At 42.0% G+C, this 17525-nt stretch overlaps 1 protein-coding gene across 2 annotated transcripts in view; it reads right to left on the bottom strand.

The window, feature by feature from the left end:
• Positions 1-16259, bottom strand: part of slc6a11b (solute carrier family 6 member 11b) — a 91191-nt gene extending 74932 nt beyond the window's left edge. The window contains exons 1-5 of one of the 2 annotated variants that reach the window (XM_071336927.1): positions 16108-16259; positions 11182-11397; positions 8322-8456; positions 2974-3114; positions 2723-2804 (exon numbers count right to left, since the gene is read on the bottom strand). In XM_071336927.1, coding sequence (XP_071193028.1) covers positions 2723-2804; positions 2974-3114; positions 8322-8456; positions 11182-11383 — 560 coding nt within the window. In that variant the 5' untranslated portion in view covers positions 11384-11397; positions 16108-16259. Of the gene's footprint in view, positions 1-2722; positions 2805-2973; positions 3115-8321; positions 8457-11181; positions 11398-14998; positions 15674-16107 lie in introns of those variants that run through there. The other variant, XM_071336926.1, reaches the window with a different exon arrangement.
• Positions 16260-17525: the final 1266 nt, after the last annotated feature.

Raw genomic sequence — 17525 nt, forward strand, 5'->3', positions numbered from 1 at the left:
ACAAACACCACATAATATCTGGCCACCTGCCCTCCCTAAGTCATGGTATTGACCAGTTCAGCAGATGGTTAGGCCTCCATAACTGGCTACGAGACTAATGCAGCTCCGTGGGGTTAACATGTACTGTCAATTTTGATACCTTATGGAATCAAAGCTTGTTTTATAAGGAGGATGGGATCCACCCAAATCATTTGTGTTCCTGGATCCTTTCACAGCATTATTGGGGCGGCAGGGTAGCCTAGTGGTTAGAGCGTTGGACTAGTAACCGAAAGGTTGCAAGTTCAAATCCCCGAGCTGACAAGGTACAAATCTGTCGTTCTGCCCCTGAACAGGCAGTTAACCCACTGAAAATAAGAATTTGTTCTTAACTGACTTGCCTAGTTTAAGTAAAAATAAATACAAATTATAAGGCTGCGTTGAGACATTGACTTATCAATGACCCCAGTTAATCCCTACCAGTGAGTCATCACAATGCTTCAGCAAATGTACTTTATCCCAGGGGGTGTAGGAAGACACAATGTAAGTAACCTAATTTATGTCCCTCTTACTGCCCTGAATGCCTCTGCTGATCCCACAGCTATTGTCTGCAGTAATCATGTGCCTATGAACCAGAGTTATACTGTTAGCACTGGGGCGGTGTGCCCTAGGAGGAAGTCCACTGTTAGCACTGGGACGGTGTGCCCTAGGAGGAAGTCCACTGTTAGCACTGGGACGGTGTGCCCTAGGAGGAAGTCCACTGTTAGCACTGGGACGGTGTGCCCTAGTCCACTGTTAGCACTGGGGCGGTGTGCCCTAGTCCACTGTTAGCACTGGGACGGTGTGCCCTAGTCCACTGTTAGCACTGGGACGGTGTGCCCTAGGAGGAAGTCCACGGTGTGCAGCTCACCCTGCACTAACATAAGCATGTCTACTTCTCTGTCTGTTTCATGCCTATATAATCTCTCTACGCTTCCCAGTAAAGTAATGAAAACAATAAAGCATCCCAGAAAAGTGTTAAAAGCAGCTCATGTTAACATATGTAGCTTAACCTCTCTGCGCTACGGATCCCTTTAGCGGGATCCTTTTCCTAAACAACCGCTGAATTGCACGGCGCCAAATATTACAAAAAATATTTATAATCATGCAATCACAAGTGAAATATACCAAAACACAACTTAGTTTGTTGTTAATCCACCTATCGTGTCAGATTTTGAAAATATGCTTTACAGCGAAAGCAATCCAAGCTTTTGTGAGTGTATCAATCAATGCTAGAACAGCTAGCCCCAAATTAGCATGGTCACGAAAGTCAGAAAAGCAATAAAATTAATCGCTTACCTTTGATAATCTTCGGATGTTTGCACTCACGAGACTCCCAGTTACACAATAAATGTTATTTTTGTTCGATGAATATTACTTTTATAACAAAAAAACGCCATTTGGGTTGCGCGTTATGTTCAGAAAACCAAAGCCTCGTTCCGTTCGACGAAAATTCCAAAAAGTATCCGTAATGTTCGTAGAAACATGTCAAATGTTTTTTATAATCAATCTTTAGGTTGTTTTTAACATACATAATCGATAATATTTCAACCGGACCGTAACCTATTCAATAAAAGAGAGAAAGAAAATGGAGAGCTACCCCTCTCGCTCGCAGGAACTAATCAAAGGACACCTGACTAGTTTTGAAAAATCTCGCAAATTTTTCAAAATAAAAGCCTGAAACTATGTCTTAAGCCTGGCCACAGCCTGAGGAAGCCATTGGAAAAGGAATCTGGTTGATACCCCTTTAAATGGAAGAAAGACGGGCAAAAATCATTTCCGGGTTAGATTTCCTCAGATGTTCGCCTGCAAAATCAGTTTTGTTATACTCACAGACAATATTTTGACAGTTTTGGAAACTTTTGAGTGTTTTCTATCCTAATCTGTAAATTATATGCATATTCTACGATCTGGACCTGAGAAATAGTCCGTTTACCTTGGGAACGTTATTTAAAAAAATTAAAATAAATCTGACCCCTAGCGTCAAGAAGTTAAGAAACAAGGTTCATGACATCAATACTTTGCTAGTAACAGATGACATTCATATGACTATCTCTGAAACTCACTTAGACAATACCGTTGATGATACAGTGGCAGCAATACATGGTTATAACATCTACAGGCAAGACAGACATGCTAAAGGTGGAGGTGTTGTGGTTTATATTCAGAACCACATTCCTGTAAAGCTTAGAGACAATCTAATGTTACATTCTGTTAAAGTAATATGGCTACAGGTTCAACTGCCTCCCCTAAAGCCCATTCTGGTGGGAAGCTGCTATAGACCACCAAGTGCTAACAGTCAGTATCTGGATAACGTGTGAAATGCTTGATAATGTATGTGATATCAACAGAGAGTATAGTTAATCTATATAGTATAATATAGTATACTTCAGCAATATAGTATAGTATAGTTCAGCTATACAGTATAATACAGTTCAGCTATATAGTATAGTATAGTTCAGCTATACAGTATCATTATAAATTAGATTTGATCCATTTTTTTATTTTATTTAACATTTATTTAACTAGGCAAGTCAGTTTAGAACAAATTCTTATTCACAATGACGGCCTACACCGGCCAAACCCGCACGACGCCGGGCCAATTGTGAGGGGTCATATGGGACTCCCGATCACGGCCGGTTGTGATACAGCCTGGATGCTGATACTATACAAACAGTATGTATATATTATAAAACAATGTACTCACTCCCAGAACTCTACGACAGGTGAGGTGGCGTTGGGGTTGAAGGTGAAATTGGTGCCATTCCTCTGGAAATCCACACAGTTCTCTACAAGGACACAGAAACAGTGAACATATTCAGTATTGAACAACATGGAGGTAGATGGTCAGACTAGACTAGAATAGAATAAATGATTAAACTTTTTTTTTTTTAAACAAGTAGGACCCAGGTGAAGCAGGATGCATTATGGGTCTCACCTGAACAGGTGTGTTCTCACCTGTGTTCCAGTAGTGATCACACGAGGCCCAGGGTAGCTCCGTGGTGAAGCAGTTGAACAGGTAGAAGATAGCCCAGGACAGGATAACCACATAATACACATTCAAATGGGCCACGATCACCTGGGTCGCATAGCCAATACCTGCAGAACATACAGAGAGATTATATAGGCATGGACATACAGAGAGATTACATAGGCATGGACATACAGAGAGATTATATAGGCATGAAACAGACAGAGAGATTATATAGGCATGGACATAGAGAGAGATTACATGGGCATGGACATACAGAGAGATTATATAGGCATGAAACAGACAGAGAGATTATATAGGCATGAAACAGACAGAGAGATTATATAGGCATGAAACAGACAGAGAGATTATATAGGCATGAAACAGACAGAGAGATTATATAGGCATGAAACAGACAGAGAGATTATATAGGCATGAAACAGACAGAGAGATTATATAGGCATGAAACAGACAGAGAGATTATATAGGCATGAAACAGACAGAGAGATTATATAGGCATGAAACAGACAGAGAGATTACATAGGCATGAAACAGACAGAGAGATTACATAGGCATGAAACAGACAGAGATATTATATAGGCATGAAACAGACAGAGAGATTATATAGGCATGAAACAGACAGAGAGATTATATAGGCATGAAACAGACAGAGAGATTATATAGGCATGAAACAGACAGATCAATGACCATCTCAGTGGCCTTAGTGGCCTTGTGGCTAGAGTGTTCGCCCTAAAATCAGAAGATTGGGTGGTCGAGTCATTTAAAAAATATAGTTTTATTTTTATTTAACCAGGCAATTCAGTTAAGAACAAATTCTTATTTGCAATGAAGGCCTACACCAGACGACACTGGGCCAATTGTGTGCCGTCCTATGGTACTCCCAATCACGGCCGGTTGTGACACAGCCTGGATTTGAACCAGGGTGTCTGTAAAGACACCTCTAGCACTGAGCTGCAGTGCCTTAGACCGCTGCGTCACTCGGGAGCCAGATAAACTTAAACAGCTGCAAATTATCGAGACATTCAAAGTGTCAACTAACAAAAAAAAACGTAAACAATAGGCCTATAGCAAACGCATCATATATGGTGTACATTTTCCACGTGCAAATTGCACTTTTCGGGTTGCGCTCAAAGCACGCCATTCCATAGAACATTCTTTATTTATCAACTCTAATCAATGAGCCCTATCAGGCGTCCATGGCAACACAAAACATAAACAACAGAGTAGGCTAATGAATCCTTCGTTTTTGGGGTTATATTCAGGTGAAACAATTTGTGCTAATCTATACTGCCATATTTCCAAGTCAGATTCTTAAAGGTCAAGGGGTGGTATTAAAATGAATTGGAATCTCTGTTGAATCTGACAGACGTTGTTTTTTTTTAACTTATTAAAGATATAGCCTATTCCAGCTATGAAAACTCTTGAAAATTGATTTATCCTGCAATAGATTTCGTTCAATTGGTCATATTTATTTTTTGTCTTCTTCTAAATAACTCTTTAAATGGAAAATAATCTTGGCTACGGAAAGTATTGCCTCAACATACACATTTTGTTTTGTTACATCCGGAAATGAAAATGTGTTAAATTGAGAATTACCTGTCACTGATCTACACACAAATACCCCGTAATGTCAAAGTGGAATTTTATTAAATGTAGAATTTTTTATTTTTATTTTTTATGTAAAAGCTGAAATGTCTTGAGTCAATTAGTATTCAACCCCTTTGTTATGGTAAACCTACATATGTTCAGGAGTAGAAATGTGCTTAACTAATGACATTATGAATTACATGGACTCCTTCTGTGTTCAATAATAGTGGTTAACATGATTTTTGAATGACTACCTCATCTCTCTCCCCAACACATACAATTATCTGTAAGGTCCCTCAATCGAGTAGTGAATTTTAAACACAGATTCAACCACAAAGACCAGGGAGGTTTTTCAATGCCTCTCAAAGAAGGCCACCTATTTGTAGAAAAACAGATGTTGAATATTAATTTGAGCATGGTTAAGTTATATATTAGGCTTTGGATGGTGTATCAATACACCCAGCCCCTACAAAAGATACAGTTGTCATTCCTAACTCAGTTGCTGGAGAGGAAGGAAACCGCTCAGGGGTTTCACCATGAGGCCAATGGTGACTTTAAAACAGTTACAGAGTTGAATGGTTCTGATAGGAGAAAACTGAGGATGGATCAACAACATTGTAGTTATTCCACAATACTAACCTAAATGACAGAGTGAAAAAGAAGGAAGCCTATACAAAATATTATGTGTAGATGGGTGAGAGAGGAACATCTATTTTGAATTCAGGCTGTAACACTTTCTGAAGGCACTGTATATCAAGCTGCCTAACACTACAGAAAATAGACTAGTGTCCTGTCCAGGGGGTGTACTGGTACATCAAGCTGTCTCACTACAGAAACAGGAGATAGACTAGTGTCCTGTTCAGGGGGTGTACTGGCACATCAAGCTGCCTCACTACAGAAACAGGAGATAGACTAGTGTCCTGTCCAGGGGGTGTACTGGTACATCAAGCTGTCTCACTACAGAAACAGGAGATAGACTAGTGTCCTGTTCAGGGGGTGTACTGGCACATCAAGCTGCCTCACTACAGAAACAGGAGATAGACTAGTGTCCTGTTCAGGGGGTGTACTGGCACATCAAGCTGCCTCACTACAGAAACAGGAGATAGACTAGTGTCCTGTCCAGGGGGTGTACTGGCACATCAAGCTGCCTCACTACAGAAACAGGAGATAGACTAGTGTCCTGTCCAGGGGGTGTACTGGCACATCAAGCTGCCTCACTACAGAAACAGGAGATAGACTAGTGTCCTGTCCAGGGGGTGTACTGGCACATCAAGCTGCCTCACTACAGAAACAGGAGATAGACTAGTGTCCTGTCCAGGGGGTGTACTGGCACATCAAGCTGCCTCACTACAGAAACAGGAGATAGACTAGTGTCCTGTCCAGGGGGTGTACTGGCACATCAAGCTGCCTCACTACAGAAACAGGAGATAGACTAGTGTCCTGTCCAGGGGGTGTACTGGTACATCAAGCTGTCTCACTACAGAAACAGGAGATAGACTAGTGTCCTGTCCAGGGGGTGTACTGGTACATCAAGCTGCCTCACTACAGAAACAGGAGATAGACTAGTGTCCTGTCCAGGGGGTGTACTGGCACATCAAGCTGCCTCACTACAGAAACAGGAGATAGACTAGTGTCCTGTCCAGGGGGTGTACTGGTACATCAAGCTGCCTCACTACAGAAACAGGAGATAGACTAGTGTCCTGTCCAGGGGGTGTACTGGTACATCAAGCTGTCTCACTACAGAAACAGGAGATAGACTAGTGTCCTGTCCAGGGGGTGTACTGGTACATCAAGCTGCCTCACTACAGAAACAGGAGATAGACTAGTGTCCTGTCCAGGGGGTGTACTGGTACATCAAGCTGCCTCACTACAGAAACAGGAGATAGACTAGTGTCCTGTCCAGGGGGTGTACTGGTACATCAAGCTGCCTCACTACAGAAACAGGAGATAGACTAGTGTCCTGTTCAGGGGGTGTACTGGTACATCAAGCTGCCTCACTACAGAAACAGGAGATAGACTAGTGTCCTGTCCAGGGGGTGTACTGGTACATCAAGCTGCCTCACTACAGAAACAGGAGATAGACTAGTGTCCTGTTCAGGGGGTGTACTGGCACATCAAGCTGTCTCACTACAGAAACAGGAGATAGACTAGTGTCCTGTCCAGGGGGTGTACTGGCACATCAAGCTGTCTCACTACAGAAACAGGAGATAGACTAGTGTCCTGTTCAGGGGGTGTACTGGCACATCAAGCTGCCTCACTACAGAAACAGGAGATAGACTAGTGTCCTGTTCAGGGGGTGTACTGGTACATCAAGCTGTCTCACTACAGAAACAGGAGATAGACTAGTGTCCTGTTCAGGGGGTGTACTGGTACATCAAGCTGCCTCACTACAGAAACAGGAGATAGACTAGTGTCCTGTTCAGGGGGTGTACTGGTACATCAAGCTGCCTCACTACAGAAACAGGAGATAGACTAGTGTCCTGTTCAGGGGGTGTACTGGTACATCAAGCTGCCTCACTACAGAAACAGGAGATAGACTAGTGTCCTGTCCAGGGGGTGTACTGGCACATCAAGCTGCCTCACTACAGAAACAGGAGATAGACTAGTGTCCTGTCCAGGGGGTGTACTGGCACATCAAGCTGCCTCACTACAGAAACAGGAGATAGACTAGTGTCCTGTCCAGGGGGTGTACTGGTACATCAAGCTGTCTCACTACAGAAACAGGAGATAGACTAGTGTCCTGTCCAGGGGGTGTACTGGTACATCAAGCTGCCTCACTACAGAAACAGGAGATAGACTAGTGTCCTGTCCAGGGGGTGTACTGGTACATCAAGCTGTCTCACTACAGAAACAGGAGATAGACTAGTGTCCTGTTCAGGGGGTGTACTGGTACATCAAGCTGCCTCACTACAGAAACAGGAGATAGACTAGTGTCCTGTCCAGGGGGTGTACTGGTACATCAAGCTGCCTCACTACAGAAACAGGAGATAGACTAGTGTCCTGTCCAGGGGGTGTACTGGTACATCAAGCTGCCTCACTACAGAAACAGGAGATAGACTAGTGTCCTGTCCAGGGGGTGTACTGGTACATCAAGCTGCCTCACTACAGAAACAGGAGATAGACTCCTATGAGCTGTTCAGAGAGAGAAAATACTCAGGAAGGTTTAAACAAACACAGACACACAGAACATACAGGTATGAAAATTCATTGGAAGAAAACACAGAGAAAATAAACCGGCATGGGATGGATAGGATATACACTGCTCAAAAAAATTAAGGGAACACTTAAACAACACAATGTAACTCCAAGAAGAAGTGTGATTGACTTGGAGTTACATTGTGTTGTTTAAGTGTTCCCTTAATTTTTTTGAGCAGTGTACATAAAGATGAATCTAAAACAATATTTGACTTCCTTTCTCACTATGTTGGATAAATAACATCAATCATCACTTTAATTAAAGACATAAGTTCATAAGATAGATAAACATGTACAGTAAGCACAATCACCATGGACAGGATAAGTACTTAGCTAATACCCAACTGTGAATGTAATCGAGAGGGTGATTGTTTATTTCGTTTTTATTATTATGAAGGGAATATTTACCCAATAGTTGACTTTAGTGTAAATAATATAACCAAAATATAATTATTTAATGACATTAATTACATTTTTATTTTTTATTATGTATAAATACATAATCGGAATAAAATAAATACGGCATTATTACCTTCAAAGAGCGGGCAGCATTTCCTCCAACACGTGATGCCTCCTTCGCTGGTGAACTGTCCCAGAGCTGTCTCCAGGAAGAACACCGGGATACCACAACATATAAAGAAGATGATATACGGCACAAAGAATGCACCTGGAAAACACACACACACACACACACACACACACACACACACACACACACACACACACACACACACACACACACACACACACACACACACACACACACACACACACACACACACACACACACACACACACACACACACACACACACACGTTGACTAGTGTTAAAACAACGGTTCTTATTAATAACACATTGGCCCAGTTTCCCGGACACGGAAAAGGCCAAGTCCTTGGGAGTAAGAAAAAAGCCATTTGAATGAAGATTATAAGTGGAAAGTCCTAGAAGATTCTGTTTTTTACAGTACGTTTCATTAGGAACACAAAAGAGACAGATTGAGAGGGTGTCTTTCTTGAATCAAAAAAGGACTAGCGGAGTTCAAATCTAATCAAATGTTTATTGGTCGCATGGTTAGCAGATGTTATTGGTTACATACACATGGTTAGCAGATGTTATTGGTCACATACACATGGTTAGCAGATGTTATTTGTCACATACACATGGTTAGCAGATGTTATTGGTCACATACACATGGTTAGCAGATGTTATTGGTCACATACACATGGTTAGCAGATGTTATTGGTCACATACACATGGTTAGCAGATGTTAATGGTCACATACACATGGTTAGCAGATGTTATTGGTTACATACACATGGTTAGCAGATGTTAATGGTCACATACACATGGTTAGCAGATGTTAATGGTCACATGGTTAGCAGATGTTATTGGTCACATGGTTAGCAGATGTTATTGCGAGTGTAGGGAAATGCTTGTTAACATATTACAGTATTACAGATTAACATATTACAGTAACTTTAACACAACACCTGTAGGAGTTGTGGTGTTAACATATTAACCATCAGATGAACATATTACAGTAACTTTAACACAACACCAGTAGGAGTTGTGGTGTTAACATATTAACCATCAGATTAACATATTACAGTAACACAACACCTGTGATCTCTTGGAAGAACAGCTAAGGTGTAGCACGCACCCTCCGAATGATCTACAACATGGTTGGATCAATGTCTTACCTCCTCCATTCTTATAACACACGTAAAGGAACTGTCACGTAATGGCTTAGATGTTGGGTTGATAGTCGCTGGACCAACTGTCATGTAATGGCTTAGATGTTGGGCTGATAGTCGCTGTACCAACTGTCATGTAATGGCTTAGATGTTGGGTTGATAGTCGCTGTACCAACTGTCACGTAATGGCTGATAGTCGCTGGACCAACTGTCATGTAATGGCTGATAGTCGCTGGACCAACTGTCACGTAATGGCTTAGATGTTGGGCTGATAGTCGCTGTACCAACTGTCACGTAATGGCTTAGATGTTGGGTTGATAGTCGCTGTACCAACTGTCACGTAATGGCTTAGATGTTGGGCTGATAGTCGCTGTACCAACTGTCACGTAATGGCTTAGATGTTGGGCTGATAGTCGCTGTACCAACTGTCACGTAATGGCTTAGATGTTGGGTTGATAGTCGCTGTACCAACTGTCACGTAATGGCTTAGATGTTGGGCTGATAGTCACTGGACCAACTGTCATGTAATGGCTTAGATGTTGGGTTGATAGTCGCTGTACCAACTGTCACGTAATGGCTGATAGTCGCTGGACCAACTGTCATGTAATGGCTTAGATGTTGGGCTGATAGTCGCTGGACCAACTGTCATGTAATGGCTTAGATGTTGGGTTGATAGTCGCTGTACCAACTGTCACGTAATGGCTGATAGTCGCTGTACCAACTGTCACGTAATGGCTGATAGTCGCTGGACCAACTGTCATGTAATGGCTTAGATGTTGGGTTGATAGTCGCTGGACCAACTGTCATGTAATGGCTTAGATGTTGGGTTGATAGTCGCTGTACCAACTGTCACATAATGGCTGATAGTCGCTGTACCAACTGTCACGTAATGGCTTAGATGTTGGGCTGATAGTCGCTGGACCAACTGTCACGTAATGGCTTAGATGTTGGGCTGATAGTCGCTGGACCAACTGTCATGTAATGGCTGATAGTCGCTGGACCAACTGTCACGTAATGGCTTAGATGTTGGGTTGATAGTCGCTGTACCAACTGTCATGTAATGGCTTAGATGTTGGGTTGATAGTCGCTGTACCAACTGTCACGTAATGGCTTAGATGTTGGGTTGATAGTCGCTGGACCAACTGTCATGTAATGGCTTAGATGTTGGGTTGATAGTCGCTGTACCAACTGTCACGTAATGGCTGATAGTCGCTGGACCAACTGTCATGTAATGGCTAAGATGTTGGGCTGATAGTCGCTGTACCAACTGTCATGTAATGGCTTAGATGTTGGGCTGATAGTCGCTGGACCAACTGTCACGTAATGGCTTAGATGTTGGGCTGATAGTCGCTGGACCAACTGTCATGTAATGGCTTAGATGTTGGGCTGATAGTCGCTGGACCAACTGTCATGTAATGGCTAAGATGTTGGGCTGATAGTCACTGGACCAACTGTCACGTAATGGCTTAGATGTTGGGCTGATAGTCGCTGGACCAACTGTCACGTAATGGCTTAGATGTTGGGCTGATAGTCGCTGGACCAACTGTCATGTAATGGCTTAGATGTTGGGCTGATAGTCGCTGGATCCAGGATCCAGTCCCAGTCAGGGTGAACATCTATAATACAGTGTAATATCTATAATACAGTAGAATATCTATAATACAGTAGAATATCTATAATACAGTGTAATATCTTACCTCCTCCATTCTTGTAACACAGGTAGGGGAAGCGCCACACGTTTCCCAGCCCTATGATCTCTCCGGCCACCGACAGGACAAACTCAATCTTGTTGTTCCAGTGGCCCCTCTCGTTGACCGGCTTCTTGTCATTGGCTGACTCGAAGTCCAGGGCGTCCTCTGGTTTGCCATTGATTACTGAGACTTTCTTCTCGCCTGTCATGGCGTTGCAACAGCCTGAAATGAAAGAAATCGATTACACTCCTTCAATTAGATTTAACCTCTGGTTTAAGACTATACAGTGATATTTTGATTTTGAAGCATAAATGAGATAAATGAGAGTAGAGTTAGAGTAGAGTAGAGCAGAGTTAGAGTAGAGTAGAGTAGAGTAGAGTAGAGTAGAGTAGAGTAGAGTAGAGTAGAGTAGAGTAGAGTAGAGCAGAGTTAGAGTAGAGTAGAGTAGAGTAGAGTAGAGTAGAGCAGAGTTTGAGTAGTGTAGAGTAGAGTAGAGTAGAGTAGAGTTAGTGTAGAGTAGAGTAGAGTAGAGCAGAGTTTGATTAGAGTGGAGGTAAAGTAGAGTAGAGCAGAGTTTGAGTAGAGTAAAGGTAGAGTAGAGTAAAGTAGTGTAGAGTAAAGGTAGAGTAGTGTAGAGTAGAGTAGAGTAGAGTTAGAGTAGAGTAGAGTAAAGGTAGAATTAGTGTAGAGTAGAGTAGAGTAGAGTAGTGTAGAGTTAGAGTAGAGTAAAGGTATAGTAGAGTTAGAGTAGAGTAGAGTAAAGGTAGAGTAGAGTAGAGTAGAGGTAGAGTTAGAGTAGAGTAGAGTAGAGTTAGTGTAGAGTAGAGTAGAGTTAGTGTAGAGTAGAGTAGAGTTAGTGTAGAGTAGAGTAGTGTAGAGTAGAGTAGAGTTAGTGTAGAGTAGAGTAGAGTAGAGTTAGTGTAGTGTAGAGTAGAGTTAGTGTAGAGTAGAGTAGAGTGAGTGTAGAGTAGAGTAGAGTTAGTGTAGTGTAGAGTAGAGTAGAGTTAGTGTAGAGGAGTGTAGTGTAGAGTAGAGTAGAGTTAGTGTAGAGTAGAGTAGAGTAGAGTAGAGTAGAGTAGAGTAGAGTAGAGTTAGTGTAGTGTAGAGTAGAGTAGAGTAGAGTAGAGTAGAGTAGTGTAGTGTAGTGTAGTGTAGAGTAGTGTAGAGTAGAGTAGAGTAGAGTAGAGTAGGTTAGAGTACAGTAGAGTAGAGTAGAGTACAGTAGAGTAGAGTACAGTAGAGGAAAGTAGAGTAGAGTAAAGTAGAGTAGAGTAAAGTTAGAGTAGAGTACAGTGGAGTAGAGTAGAGTAGGTTAGAGTACAGTAGATTAGAGTAGAGTACAGTAGAGTAGTGTAGAGCAGAGTACAGTAAAGTAGAGTAGAGTAGAGTAAAGTAGAGTAGAGTAGAGTAGAGTAAAGGTAGAGTAGAGTAGAGTACAGTAGAGTAGAGTAGAGTAGGTTAGAGTACAGTAGAGTACAGTAGAGTACAGTAGAGTAGTGTAGAGTTAGAGTAGAGTAAAGGTATAGTAGAGTTAGAGTAGAGTAGAGTAAAGGTAGAGTAGAGTAGAGTTAGAGTAGAGTTAGAGTAGAGTAGAGTAGAGTAGTGTAGAGTAGAGTAGAGTTAGTGTAGAGTAGAGTAGAGTAGAGTTAGTGTAGAGTAGAGTTAGTGTAGAGTAGAGTAGAGTTAGTGTAGAGTAGAGTAGAGTAGAGTTAGTGTAGAGTAGAGTAGAGTAGAGTTAGTGTAGTGTAGAGTAAGAGTAGTGTAGAGTAGAGTAGAGTAGAGTAGTGTAGAGTAGAGTGGAGTGGAGTGGAGTGGAGTAGTGTAGTGTAGAGTGGAGTAGAGTAGAGTAGAGTAGAGTAGAGTAGAGTAGAGTAGTGTAGTGTAGAGTAGAGTAGAGTAGAGTAGAGTAGAGTAGTGTAGAGTGGAGTGGAGTGGAGTAGAGTAGAGTAGAGTAGAGTAGAGTAGAGTAGAGTAGTGTAGTGTAGTGTAGTGTAGTGTAGAGTAGAGTAGAGTAGAGTAGAGTAGAGTAGAGTAGTGTAGAGTGGAGTGGAGTGGAGTGGAGTAGAGTAGAGTAGAGTAGTGTAGAGTAGTGTAGAGTGGAGTGGAGTAGTGTAGTGGAGTAGAGTAGAGTAGAGTAGAGTAGTGTAGAGTAGTGTAGAGTAGAGTAGTGTAGAGTGGAGTGGAGTGGAGTGGAGTGGAGTGGAGTGGAGTAGTGTAGTGTAGTGTAGTGTAGAGTAGTGTAGTGTAGTGTAGTGTAGAGTAGTGTAGAGTAGAGTAGTGTAGTGTAGTGTAGAGTAGAGTTAGTGTAGTGTAGTGTAGTGTAGAGTAGAGTAGAGTAGAGTAGAGTTAGTGTAGTGTAGTGTAGAGTAGAGTAGAGTTAGTGTAGAGTAGAGTAGAGTTAGTGTAGTGTAGTGTAGAGTAGAGTAGAGTAGAGTAGAGTTAGTGTAGTGTAGTGTAGAGTAGAGTAGAGTAGAGTAGAGTAGAGTAGAGTAGAGTAGAGTGTAGAGTAGAGTAGAGTAGAGTTAGTGTAGTGTAGAGTAGAGTAGAGTAGTGTAGAGTAGAGTAGAGTAGAGTAGTGTAGAGTAGAGTTAGTGTAGTGTAGTGTAGTGTAGTGTAGAGTAGAGTAGAGTAGAGTAGAGTTAGTGTAGTGTAGAGTAGAGTAGAGTAGAGTAGAGTAGTGTCGTGTCGTGTCGAGTAGAGTAGAGTAGAGTAGAGTAGTGTAGTGTAGAGTAGTGTAGAGTAGAGTAGAGTAGTGTGGAGTGGAGTGGAGTGGAGTGGAGTAGTGTAGTGTAGTGTAGTGTAGAGTAGTGTAGTGTAGTGTAGTGTAGAGTAGTGTAGAGTAGAGTAGTGTAGTGTAGTGTAGAGTAGAGTTAGTGTAGTGTAGTGTAGTGTAGAGTAGAGTAGAGTTAGTGTAGTGTAGTGTAGAGTAGAGTAGAGTTAGTGTAGAGTAGAGTAGAGTTAGTGTAGTGTAGTGTAGAGTAGTGTAGAGTAGAGTAGAGTAGAGTAGAGTAGAGTAGAGTAGTGTAGTGTAGTGTAGAGTAGAGTAGAGTAGAGTAGAGTAGTGTAGAGTAGAGTAGTGTAGTGTAGTGTAGAGTAGAGTAGAGTAGAGTAGAGTAGTGTAGAGTAGAGTAGAGTAGTGTAGAGTAGAGTAGTGTAGTGTAGAGTAGAGTAGTGTAGAGTAGAGTAGAGTAGAGTAGAGTAGAGTAGTGTAGTGTAGAGTAGAGTAGAGTAGAGTAGAGTAGTGTAGAGTACAGTAGAGTAGAGTAAAGTAGAGTAAAGGTAGAGTAGAGTACAGTAGAGTAGAGTAGAGTAGAGTAGAATAGAGTAGAGTAGAGTAGTGTAATGTAGAGTAGAGTAGAGTAGAGTAGAGTAGAGTAGAGTAGTGTAATGTAGAGTAGAGTAGAGTAGAGTTCCACCACTTTAGGATGACTGAGAGTCTTCGACTACAATCACAGGAAATTACACTAGAGATTTGTCTGACATGCAGTTACAATGTGGGGTCTCCATAACCTACAAGAACCTCAACTTAAGACCTGTTACAAAATTGGTATGATATAGTTTATAAACGGACATTGAAATAAAATAAAAAATAGAGCTGTTTCCCCCCAAATGCAACAATCGTCTCTCCAATTTGGAACAGCATGACACAATGAAATGTAGGTGTGACAAAGTAATGAGCGCAAAACGACACAGCATCAACTCTTACAAGTGATTAAAAAAATAAATAAAAAGATTCGTATCGACCCCGCATTTCCCCTTCGTCTAGTGGATGAAAGAGAGCATAAATTGAGAAAGAGGTGAAGTCTGAAGTCACACTACTCACCGATATACTGTAGGTTATATAGTAAAGCGCTCCGTGGCTCTAGATTCTAAGAAGAGAACCAGGACGCGATAATGAAGGAGAGAGAAAAAAGGAACTTCTGGATGTTTTTCCGCCGTTAGTTGAATGTGGTTGTTTTTGTTTTGTCTCCGTTGATATAAAGGAAGATTCCGGTTAGCCGGCTGCGGTAGATGTCTCGTACCAGGCTCGCGCTGGATAGGATAACATGCAACTGCGCTGCCGGTGGGTCATGCGCGCGATGTGATCTCCTAACGCCTCCCGTTGGACAGAAGCCACGAGGTAACCGTAACCACACAGCGCGGTGTTTCACACACCATTGTAAACTCTCGCTACACAGCACAGGGAAAAAGGGGGGACGACGGAGTCACGAAGACCAACGGAAAGATAACCAGGCTGAACAAAAAGAGGAAAAAGATAGCCTATAGCTCACCGACTCAGAGAATCAGAGAGTGTGAGGTTTTATTCTGGGTGTGTGGGTCTTTGTTGTTGTTGTCGTTGAGCCAGGCAAATAATCTATTCAAGACCTGGATAGTTCTATAGAGGGTTTTTTGTTGTTGTTGAGAAATAACAAATTCTGCCATCATGTGCACTAGTAGACTGCATGTAAATTTGACATAACTGTATTGTGAATGTACTGTATAGAGTCATAAAAGCTTTTTGTGGTTCCAGTGCATCGTGTGTAATAAGTAACCTGTCAACCATCACAACTGCATGTTTCCCGTAACATGTGGTCGCTACAGTAGCAAAGTGACACATTGTCATAAACTTTTATTACATTTAATGTCCAGTTCTAGCTTTTAAAAACCGAATGAACACTTAAATAAAATGTTACTAGGTATTCTGATGACTTCAAAAATGTGTTTTTCCAAAACAGGTGGATTAAACTTTTCTTTTTACAAAACTAGTTGAACAAAGTGGAAATAATCAATATTGTAAAGATCAATGACGTACAGGTAGAGACATGTCGCAGATATATCATAGTATTTAGCTCAAAACACAGTTATTTAGTAGTTATAAATCTTTCTTTTTTTAACACAGTTATTATAGTTTTATAGTTATAAATAGTTTTATAAATAGTTTAGTTTTTTTACCTTGGTTCAGGGGTGTTGGGAAGGAACGTCGAACCTAATGAGCGGATGAATAACCGTGTCAAGGGAATGATGAGAATTAAAGGAATTTACGGGGTACAAGTAACTGTTTTGCGGAATCCTAGCCACTTGATCACCAGGGAAATGTCAAGAGAAGGAAAGTCCAACCTAAAGAGCTAGAGACCATTGATTTATGAATTGTTGCCAGTGTTGTATCCTTTGTTGAGACAAAAGGGTGTGTCCCAAATGGCACCCTAATCCCTTTATAGTGCACTACTTTGGACCAGTGTCCATGAGGCTCTGGTCAAAAGGAGTGCACTATATAGGGAGGGGGGGGGGGGGCATTTGGGACACAGACAGAGGTTCAGGCAGCATACAAACAACACAAACAACCCTCCGAGTTCGTCAAGGCAACACACAATTTCCTTTAAAGGGGTATTTCTGCCAAGATATATAGTCATTACTATATTAACAACATTATGTTTTTGTCATAAAACATCAACATTATCCAAACCACAAGCTGGAACGAGAGAATTTTCATTTCACTGGTAGAATTGGGAATTTTCGACTTCCTGTGTATTCGTCTGCTCATCGTGAAAAACAAAGCCTGGTATTCATAGCAAATGCAGATACCCCGCTTGGTAGATGGGGCATGCCCACAAAACTTGGTATTTTCATTCATGCGATACCCACAAGGTAACTTGATGGCTTTGTTTACTTTGAACGACCAACACATAGTAATCTCAGAACATCTCTAGGCAGGGGGCCTCCCAAGCGGCTCAGCGGTCTAAGGCACTGCATCGCAGTGCTGGAGGCGTCACCACAGACCCGGGTTTGATCCCAGGCTGTCGCAGCCGGCTGCGACTGAGAGACCCATGAGGTGACGCAGAGTCGTCCGGGTTAGGGGAGGGTTTGGCCGGCCGGGATGTCCTTCTCCCATCGCGCTCTAGGCCGGGAGCATGCGTGCTGACTTCCGGTTTCCAGTTGTACAGTGTTTCCCTCTGACACATTGCTGCGGCCGGCTTCCGGGTTAAGCGAGCGGTGTGTCAAGAAGAAGTGCAGCTTGACAGGGTCGTGTTTCAGAGGACGCACGGCTCTTGACCTTTACCTCTCCTGAGTCCATACGGGAGTTGCAGAGACGAGACTTTAACTACCAATTTGGGAGAAAAAGTGCAAAAAATAAATAAATAACATCTTTAGGTAAGATATATTTGAAAACGTTTGTTTTTCCACTAACGTTTGTCATCATTTGCATGTGTTCTATGTCTGATTTGATTCATTAGGATCCCTTTTAGCCACCGTTACTGGCAACATCTAGTCTTACTGAGGCGTTGTGTTGCTTTATTTGTTTTTTTAACCAGGTTTGCTGTTCACTTACTGTATATGAGGTAGAAGGAAGTTCCATGCACTCATGGCTCTGT

The sequence above is a fragment of the Salvelinus alpinus genome, chromosome 12 (genome assembly GCF_045679555.1).
Source record: "Salvelinus alpinus chromosome 12, SLU_Salpinus.1, whole genome shotgun sequence".
NCBI lineage: Eukaryota > Metazoa > Chordata > Actinopteri > Salmoniformes > Salmonidae > Salvelinus > Salvelinus alpinus.